General features: G+C 38.5%; 1 protein-coding gene across 3 annotated transcripts in view; it reads right to left on the bottom strand.

The window, feature by feature from the left end:
- Positions 1–289: 289 nt before the first annotated feature.
- Positions 290–10,536, bottom strand: part of spock3 (SPARC (osteonectin), cwcv and kazal like domains proteoglycan 3) — a 44,915-nt gene continuing 34,668 nt past the window's right edge. For 2 of the 3 annotated variants that reach the window (XM_065275013.2, XM_065275011.2), the window contains 5 exons: positions 7,886–7,999; positions 7,547–7,768; positions 7,265–7,327; positions 4,442–4,579; positions 290–1,750 (listed from right to left, as the gene is read on the bottom strand). In XM_065275013.2, coding sequence (XP_065131085.2) covers positions 1,608–1,750; positions 4,442–4,579; positions 7,265–7,327; positions 7,547–7,768; positions 7,886–7,999 — 680 coding nt within the window. In that variant the 3' untranslated portion in view covers positions 290–1,607. The remainder of the gene's footprint in view (positions 1,751–4,441; positions 4,580–7,264; positions 7,328–7,546; positions 7,769–7,885; positions 8,000–10,536) is intronic. The other variant, XM_065275012.2, reaches the window with a different exon arrangement.

Here is a 10,536-nt window from a genome sequence, read left to right as displayed (position 1 = left end):
GATTAAACTAGTGTCCAAACCCTCAGATGTCCCAGTTTATGAGTGTGCGTGTGATTAAGAGTGTGTATGTGTGTGTGTTGTGTGTGTGTGTGTGTGTGTACTGATGAGGAATTGTGGCACATAAAATATTTAAATTGCATTTATACATAATGCAACACTAACCAGACAAGACACATCAGCTTTCTCTCTCTATTTAACAAGCAGGCAGGCACGCACGCACGCACGCACGCACACACACACACACACACACACACAATAAAAATAATAATAAATAAGCAATAAAAACTCATTTCTGGTCTGTGTAACTTTATTTCAGCAAATTATATGTATACTTAAAAAACACATCTGTACGATAACAGCTGGACAGATGACAACACTGATAAAGTTTTCTCTGACCTCTTTAACTGATCATCAATAACTCATTAAACCGAATAACAGGCTTCTTTAGAAAACACCACAATGTCCATATAAGGAAATCTGTATTTTCATAAGCACATTATGAAATAAAAATCTGACACAAAATGCAAAAGCACTGAGAAGAACAAGGAGAAGAACACCATACGATCTTTTGTCTACAGTAACATATGCAAACAAACTAATCATACTGACTTTCTCCTATAGACCAAAGCAACAGTGAGCGCATGAGGCTAAAATCTCTCTTTTTTTTAGCTTCGTATGGCAGTCAATAGTTCTACATTCTAACTCTAAATATCTCCTCTTTTTCACTCAGCCTCCATTCCTCCATGTAAATGTTAAAGGCACCTCATGCCCAAAGAGACAGCCGAAATTTTTCTAAGGTAAGGTTTGGTGTGTTTGGGTGTGTAAGAGGGTATTTACACAAAGTATTTTTGTAGACGTACACTAGACATTACACTGTTTTTTCAATGTCATGCCATGAGCATTACTGTAAGTCTGTTAACATAACATTCATTTGGTATGACACTTGTAATTCAACACTGTCACAAAAACATAATGCCAAGTTTGTTCTCTATTACACATCAAATCAATTTTGGCTGATTACATCATTCTGCATTTTTAAGTCTTTATTAAGCTGCGACCAAACTGTGAGGTTAAATAAAAGTAGGTACATGATTATGCAGAAAGTTTTTACTGTGTTTCAAAAAAGACTAAAAAGAAATTTTTTTATTCTTTGGACCCTATTAAATCATCACACAGGAGACAAAATGCAATAAACCATTGTGAATCCCTCATGCTATTATTCTTTGATAAATCTTGCAAGGTACGAACTTTAAAACACAACTTCAGCATATAAACATGTGTTTTGTCTGTGTCGTGTTCATGTGCATGTTTAGAAGTGCAAACCCTCATCGGTTGAAGTCCTTACCAAACCCATTCTGAATTCCAAGATTTGTTAATACACTTTGGATCGATATAAGAATTTCTAAGAAAAATGGAATATGGTTATCCAATATCGGTATTAATTTTGTACAAATATTACACAGCACTGGGTAGATGAACCCTTAAGTAATGTTAATATTCTGTCAAGGTCACCTAGAAACGTGCTTTTAGACCAAATGAAAGTCTGTGTTTTATTTGGCTCCTCGTTTGTAAATCAAAATAAAATTGAAATTAAAGTGGAAAACAGTTTACGACAGGTCCCCATACTCATCCGTATGTTCGTATTCATCTTCATCGTCTTCCATTTCCTCTTCATCATTTAAAACATCACCATCCTCATCATCTGACAGCAGCGAATCACCGCTGCCAAAATCTCCAGAAGCCTCCACTGCTGAAAGGAAAGAAACAATTCAATCGTGACGATTCAAATATGTATGCTGTTGTGTTTTCCGTGAAACACAAAATAACATTATGATGCAATGCAATGACAGTTCATAGTGACAGTTCCAAAAAACATTAAAGGTCAAGTGCCAAATGTTCCTGGAGCTTAATTTGGTAGAGCACAGTGTTAAAGGGTACATATCATGAAAATGTGAAAAAGAAAAACCCCAGTAACTAAGTTTGGGTGAACCATTCTCTGCAAGCGTGTGAAAAAAAGGTAATTGAAATTTGTCTCCCCTTGTGATGTCAGAAGGGGATGATACCGCTCCTTAATCTGCACTTTATAACCACGGCACTGCCATACCCAAACGGCACATTTTTGCTCACATCTACAAAGTGCCAATTTTAACATGCTATTATAAATGATCTATATGGTATTTTGAGCCAAAACTTCACATACGTACTCTGGGGACACCAAAGATTTATTTTACATCTTAAAGTTTTGTGAAATGTCCCCTTTAATTTGTAGAGCACATTGATAATTGGTAGAGCAGCACAAAGGTCATGGGTTTAATTCCGAGGTAACGCACACATTGAAATGTAGAGCTTATAATGTACTGTAAATCGCTTTGAATAAAAGTGAAATGTAAATACCTGTACGTTGCTAAAGAAGCCTTTAGGTCATGCAATAACTTTGTATGGGAACAGTTAAAGTCCTTGAAAAGTGATTTCGGAAAATAGTTTCTAAACACATTTATAAATGTTAAAAATGTGTTGATGAAAAGTGTTACAAAGTTACAAATTATTTGGGGGCGGGGCTAAAACGGTGGCTCGATGACACACTGGAGCTAACACAATCGCAAGCATCAATTCAGGTTGTAGCTGTATTTGAAAGTTTAGAGCAGGGATTCTCAAAGTTTACATTCAAAGGTCCAAATCTGAATTCCCATAATTTTCATAGGTCCGGAAAAACTTTATGTAAATCATTTGTTTATATAACAAATCAACACAAATAGTTTGGGAAAAACATAAGTGTATTTTGCATTTAAAGTAAATAAAAAAATAAACACAAGAAATATGCCAAAAGTAACCAGGTGCAAAATACAGAGCAACCTAATTAGAGAAATGGCACAGTTTGTGTTTTCCATCATATGCATAAAACATGGCAAAAAAAAGTGTGGTTGGTAGGCAGAGACACTGAGCAAAATTAGTGGTGCACCTATAAATTGGCTGATGATGCTTGCTATGCTTTTCAATGAATTACGGTGAAATGCCGCTACATCCAAAAGCCAGGGGGCGCTCTCGGACAGAAACTTAATATGCGCTGCAGACGAAGAACCAGACACACGGAGCTCCAGGAAATGGCTTAAGGATATATTTATATTACTGTTCTTCAAACCTTTTCAGGTATTTTCATGATAATAAAGAATATGTATAAGATTATGTTTGACGAGTGTTGCTTTTTTAAATGCATGTTTTAAACGACTCAAACCAACAGTGATTGGTAAGGACTGATCAAAAGCCGTAGTACATGAAGTAGCTGTGCATAATATCTGGGTGTGATGGCTACAGCGTCACACAGGAAATTTTTAAATAACTTGTTTTATTTTCGGACCAGGAATACTCTTAAATCTAAAAATAAAATAAAAAATAAACGAATGGTTTACAAGTTTAATATGCATTTGTAAAATAGCAAATGCACACATTTAATCAATCACATAGACATTAATGCACTTGTAATATGAAGTGGACAGCCCCTCTGCCCCCCACTACTTGAACCGGCCCTATGAGGCAATGTTATTTTTTTTATTGTTTTTTGGAAAGTAATAACACGTTGCATCTGGTATTTTGTTGATTTTTTTAAGTAAAAAAATTATATTTAGTTATAAAATTAACTATATTTGCCGAATCTTCGTTACCTGAGATGCTCAAGTTTTCAAAGAACGGAGCAAACGATAATTTTTTTGTTCAGTGTAAGGACTGTGCAGTTTGTATTATATGTAAAGAAAGTGTGGCAGTTTTCAAAGAATATAATCTGTGTTGGAGGATGAAAGGCAGACTTGGCTGCACAACAGAATGTATTCGTTCTCCAAACTCAGGTAAACCAGGCTGTTGTCCGAGCTAGCTATAAGGTAGCTCACCTACTAGTTACCCATGGAAAGATGTTTACTAATGGGGACTTTGGCTGTGCCAGGCTAGTAATCTCTACTGCACAATGAGGCCTGCTGGTGATCATTTTTGTGTGGGTCATACAATTCTATGTTACATAGCTGACCCGGCCCCCCATCACAGTCAGGAACGATAATGTGGCCCCCAGAGAAAAAAGTTTGGTGACCCCTGGTTTAGAAAGACCGCAGCTTCCCGCGAGTGGGCGTGGTTTCAGTGCCAACAGCGGACACGCCCCCAGCGTTTGATTTGCTACTTATTTTTCCCAGATTTTGAAAACTTTTTTTATTTATTTTATTATTCAAATTTGGCTGGGTGGATAACACAATTTTCTGTGGTGTGACAAACTCAGAACACATACAGTATTTAGTAACTTAGGTTATTTATTTACATTTATGCATTTGGCAGACGCTTGTATCCAAAGCGACGTACAGTGCATTACAAGGTATACATTTCTTTTAAGTCAGTATGTGTGGTCGACCCCCTGACCTATACAGGATCACAATTTATAAATGTTTAAAAAGACAACTCTCACCACAATCAGCAGACCCTTGGGTGCGCGACCCTGCAACCTCATTTCCATAGCGGTCGACACACCAGCATTGCCCACTGCTGCTATGACACTGATGAGGTCTATAGAATCCATCTTCATCACAGGAAGGCATATACGTCCCTACATACACAACACATATCAGAATCAGTCCTGGTGTCAGGAGACTAATTACAGATTCAGATCAGATTCAATGCAGCTAAAGAGAGTCTGAGAGTGAGAGAGAGAGAGAGAGAGAGCGCTGATATATTCAATGTCAGAAAACATTACAGTCACCTCTGAGATCTCTCTGTCTCTCACTCACGTTCACTGCATTTCAACTTCACAGCTTCTTGCCACACAGTCACCACAGTCAAACATTTTGTTATCTTTCTCTCTTTATGGTCTTTTTATAATTCAGTGCTGGAAGCTATAGAGCCGTCACTGCTCGTTGTACTCAGGGGAGAAACAGCAGTTAAAAATATCCTGCTTTTCATGTCCAATTTCCCCTCATCACTTTCTCCTGCTCAAATCAAATACACGACCTCTGGAGAAAGATAAAGAAACTGGCAGCGATTTCTAGTTTTAATGGAATTAATGTTGCCTTTCCTCTTATTGTTTTAACATCCTGGTGTTATTTGATGACTTGTTTTTGATGTAAAATTAAATTTTTTTAAAGAAAAGGGTTTGTGATGTTTTAAAATAGTGTTCCTTGACTTAAAAGTCTATGTTTTAGAAAACGGCATTACCTAATAAACAGTCACAATCACAGTAATCAAGGCTCTTATACTCTATTGTCAGCATTATTAATATATTAAACAACAATTAGGCTTAATTTACATTGGAGATCAATATGATCCGTCTGCCTGACTGTCTGCCCGTCTACTGTATATTTAGAAGCAGTGTAAATGTTTGCTCTATGAAGGAATATGATTTTATTACCATTTTGTTTACTTAATTTTAGATGTGCTGCATTTGGGAATCTATATATGTATTGATAAATTTATCTACACTGTAAAAAAAATCAGTAGAAATTACAATGTTATTGCAGCTGGGTTGCCGGAAATTTACCGTAGATTTACGTTTATGTTATTTACTAGCAAGAGTTTGTTCAAAGTAAAATAAATTTTAAATATTAACAAGTCTTTATCTTTACAGAATAAAACTGTACAATAACAGCCTCATGCAAAGCATTCTGGGAACCAGAAATCATCATCAACCTTTTTCTGTTTTTGCTTCAGATTTTGTTTTCCAGAATGTTTTGCTTGATACAGTTTTTTTGTTTGTTTTATTCTGTAAAGACAAAGACTTGTAAATGTTTAATGTTCATTTAACTTTGAACAAACTCTTGCCAGTAAATAACATAAATGTAAATCTACGGTAAATTACCGGCAACCCAGCTGCAATTTCTACGGAATTTTTTTACAGTGTACATTTTTGTACGTTTCTTTGCTATTACCAAAAATATGGTAAGACAAATGTAATTGGATTTTAAAGTCAATTTTGTGTGATTTACTCTTTTCTAAAATCATCTTACATAATGTAAAGAACATTCTGTAAAAAATATAACCTTGATAACTTTTTTATTGACTGATTAAGGTCATGTCAAAGATTTAAATCAACAAGAAATTCAACTTTTATGGCCCTAATCTTAAAATTAGATTGAGACTTTAGCCAAGATTTTAGATGCAGGGTCAAATTCGTATTGCCCGATTCCCATAATATTTGAAGGAACACCACTTTTTTTTTTAAATAAGCTCATTTTCCAGCTCCTCTAGAGTTAAGCATTTGATTTTTACTGGTTTGAAATCCATTTTGATGATCTCCGGGTCTGGCGGTACCACTTTTAGCATAGCTTAGCATAATCTATTGAATCTGATTTGACCATTAGCATCGAGCTAAAAAATGACCAAAGAGTTTCGATAGTTTTCCTATTTAAATCTTCTTCTGTAGTTACATTGTGTTCTAATACTGACAGAAAGTTAAAAGTTGCGATTTTCTAGGCCGATATGGCTAGGAACTATACTTTCATTCCGGCGTAATAATGAAGGACTTTGCTGCCGTAACATGGCTACAGGAGGCGCAATGATATTTCACAGCATCCGAAAATAGTCCCCTTGGTAACTTTCATTAGTAGGGGACTATTTTCATTGCGCCTGCTGCAGCCATGTTACGGCAGCAAAGTCCTTCATTATTACGCCAGTTTGAGAGTATAGTTCCTAGCCATATCGGCCTACACTGTAAAAAAATACTTTGCTGCCTTAAAATTTTTGTTAAATCAACTCAGATTTACAAGTCATGTCAACAGAGATGAGTTGTCACAACTTATAAAATATAGTTGAGAAAAGTCAACTTAATTTTATAAGTTATAACAACTCAGCTGTAGTTATAACAACTCACCTCTAGTCAAGATAAATAATAGTAAGTTGAAATGACTTGTAAATCCGAGTTGATTCAACAAATACAGTGTACGATTTAACTACAGAAGTCAAGTTTTAAATGGGTAAAATATCTAAACTTTTTGGTTATTTTTTAGCGTGATGCTAATGGTCTAATCAGATTAAATGGATTATGCTAAGCTATGCTAAAAGTGGTACCCCCAGATCCGGAGATCAGCTGAATGGATTCCAAAATGGTAAAGATCAAATGTTTAACTCTAGAGGAGCTAGAAAATGAGCATATTTTCAAAAAAAAAGTGGAGTGTCCCTTTAACTCCCCAAAGGTGTTTAGGCTTGCCAGTATATCAGTTATCATATATAGCAAAACATGCTGTCCATGTGACTGCCACCTACTCTCTGTGAGAAAAATCCCAAAAGAAAATGCACTCACCCAGTAATTTCTTCACAACTTGCTGTTTGAGGATGCTGGTGATCTCTGTTTGGCAGGGAGCATCTGAAACGCATTGATTTCAGATGAGTGGTCTGCTCATTCATCTAAGGGTCACTTATCAAAATCACGCTGTTAATTGTCTTTCATTTATCTCTGATTGCTTATAAATGAAAAAATGTCATAAGTGTTAAGTTTTTAGGTTACTGAAAAGTAACAATGTTTTAATAGTTTCAAAGAGATGCATGTATGTGATGAATATGCTTGGCGTATGTGTACATTTACCCTGATATTTCTGAAAGCAAGCACACCACTCCTGGCTGGATATTAGCTTGTTTTTGTCCAGGTCACATGAGCTGAGAAAGGCTTTAGTGCAGACATCACTCTTCTCTGAGCTCAGGCTGGACAGCTCTGACTGGTCAAGCTCAAGGTCAAAGTTTGTGTCCAGTCTGGAGAACATCCAGCCCTGAGAGTCCTTACAGAGGGGCAGCTTACTCGTTTCTATCTCTAGACATACACAGAGAGGGAGAAAGGAAGATATTTTTTGTGGTTGTTTAATTGTATTAGTCACGAGTAATAAAGGCTGTAATTTGTTTACTGTCCAATGTATCAGCTTGTGCTTACTCTTCTCTGGCTTCTGGAGCTTCAATTTATTGCTGCGATTGCCATTCTCATGAAGAACTGTGATCCAATCTCTTAATCTGCTGACCACTTCAGTCATTTCAGCATTACCGCATTCTAAACATACAGTACAATAGAAACACAGAAAGTACACACGTACTGTAAATCAAACAATCTAATAGTTTGTGCTAGTATGTTTGTAACAAGTCATCTAACAATTTTAATAGATCAAATATTAATTGAATCTTAAAATAGAGAGACGTCATTTACATTGTTTCTTTAAAAAAAGAATAAAGAAAGTAGTTGAGAAACATCTTTGAGGTGAAGTTCTGCATAGTATGTGATTCAGGAGCTGTTTACACAATGCCACTTTCAACTAAACTAAACTTTTTGCGCGCTTTGGCCATTTATTTAAAGGACAATTATGTTTTTGTGGGCCTGGAAACGCGAAACTTTTGTGGTTTTCAAAGTTTTAGAAAAATTATAATGTCTACACCTAAATGTAATGTAAAAAACATAGTCTTTATGTAAATTTACACAAAAACCTAAATTTTTTTGTTTGAAAGTGTTTTCAAAAGTTTGCATTTCCAGGCCCCAAAAACACAATTGTCATGTAAACGAATAGCTAAAGGTAAAAAAGTTTTTAATTGAAAGGAGAAGCAACTTTCAGCTAAAGGGCCCTATTTTAATGATCTAAGTGTGAGGACTCTGCCATAATCTGGTTTGGTAATTATATCTAGTTGTGTATGGCAGGGTCCTGACAGTACAATGTTTTGTGTGGGAGAACGTGGTTTTGATATTGTCATATCAGACCACGTTTTTCCCATGTCTTGTGACTTTTCCCCGCTCCCTTGTATTCTCTTGTCATTGTGTGTTATTTTTTCCCCTCTCCCTTGCATTTTCCAGTCTTTGTTTTTATGTCTTGTTTAGTCTAGTGTTCTGTTCATGCATATATATATTTATATATGTTTATATATATATAAATATATTTATGGTTTTGTCTTGTTGGTACTGTGGTTGCCTTGTGTTTGTATGTGTTTTACAGGTTCACGTGTGCTTCCCTCACAGGTGTTCCTGTTCAGTGTGATTGCCTCCTCTCGTCTTCCTCACCTGTTGCTTGTTATCCTCTCGTCTGATCTGTGTATTTAATCCCTGTGTGTCTAGTGTGTCTTGGCAAGTTCGTTTGTCAATATCAGTTTGTTAATGTCAGTACTGTGTATGTACTCGCCCGTTACTAGCTTTGCTAGTTTCTAGTTTAGTCTTGTTGTGTGCTTTTGATACGTCTAGTTTGTTCATTTATTGTTTCCCTTATTCTGTACTCACTGCTGCCCAGGAATCATTCTCTAGATACTGTTTCTGTGATCGCTGGCTGTTATAGAGACTGCTTTCTCCATCTTCCTGTTTAAGGACTGCAGTGCTATCTTCCAAGTTGTCCACCGCTCTGCTCTCCTCCTCAGCTCCGACTGCCAGTTGGTTGGGCGCTGTCCAGCGTACCCATTCAGGGCCTGCAGCCGCGGTCCAGCTTGGCTGGTGTATTCACCGCGGCATTGGTTCATCTCACCCTGTTTCCCCTCAGAGGATCATTTACCCCGTCAGTAAGCAGTGGAATTAATTAACTGTTGTACTATACTCTCTCCCACCGTTCGTTTGTCTGGCCGGAGCCCGAACGGGTGTGGCTTGTCTCCCCAGTGTCTGTGTGTGCTCCTCGCCCTAGCCGTCTGCCTCGGAGTGGCCTTTGCGCCCAGACGTGCCATTGTCTGTTTACATTCATTTTCTGTTAAATAAACATTTTTGTTATCCGCACTGGGATCCATTTGCCTGTTTTCCCCCACCCTAACAGTACGAACTTGCCATAACTGGATCCCGCGGAAATGGACCTATCCTGGTCTGACTACAGAAGCTGCCAAGCGCATGTCCTGTTCGGCCTCCGGCAGAAGGGGGCCAATGTGAAGGATTTCGCTATGGACTTTTTGAGATCTGCCAAGTACTCCGGCTTCAACGAGGCAGAGTTAAAGGTAATTTTCAACAGCTGCCTCGACAAGCCCCTCACTACGGCAGAGCAAAGGACCCTGAAACCCCTGGGCTTCCCGGATACAGTGGAGTACTTGATGAACCGTGAAGAGCCAGGGGATTCTACTGACACACCTCATCCTGTCCCTTTGCCTTCCATCCCGGAGGGCTGTGTTGTCGGGGTGATGACCCAGGAGTTCTCTGCGCCCTCCACATCGAGTCCGGTAAGCTCCGCCCCGCCAGTCAGCCTTCGGGGTAAAAGAGAGCGAAGAGTGTCCTGGGAATCTGCATCGGAAGGGTCTTCTACCGAGCCTATCGTTCCCACCACACCACCTCCTGCCATCGCTCTCACTGCACCGCGCCCAAAGAAGAAGAAGAGGAAGAAGGGCTCCTCCGCTCTTCAGCCAGCTGCCACCCCTCAGTCCGCTGATAAGCAGCAGCCTCTGCCTTCGCCGGTGCAGCCTCAGCCAGGGTCTATCCAGCCTGTGTTGTCTCCGCAGCCGCCGGCTGCGTTCCCTGTCAGTGACCCTGTGTCGTCTCCGCAGCCGTCTGCTGCGCTCCCTGTCATTGATCCTGTGTCGTCTCTGCAGCCGCCCGCTGCACCCCCCGTCATTGTCTCTGCCTCGTCTCCGCTGCCGTCTGCA

The sequence above is a fragment of the Paramisgurnus dabryanus genome, chromosome 4, assembly GCF_030506205.2.
Source record: "Paramisgurnus dabryanus chromosome 4, PD_genome_1.1, whole genome shotgun sequence".
Classification (NCBI taxonomy): Eukaryota; Metazoa; Chordata; class Actinopteri; order Cypriniformes; family Cobitidae; genus Paramisgurnus; species Paramisgurnus dabryanus.
Note: the sequence above shows the minus strand (reverse complement) of the source record. Positions and strands in the feature narration are given on the sequence as shown.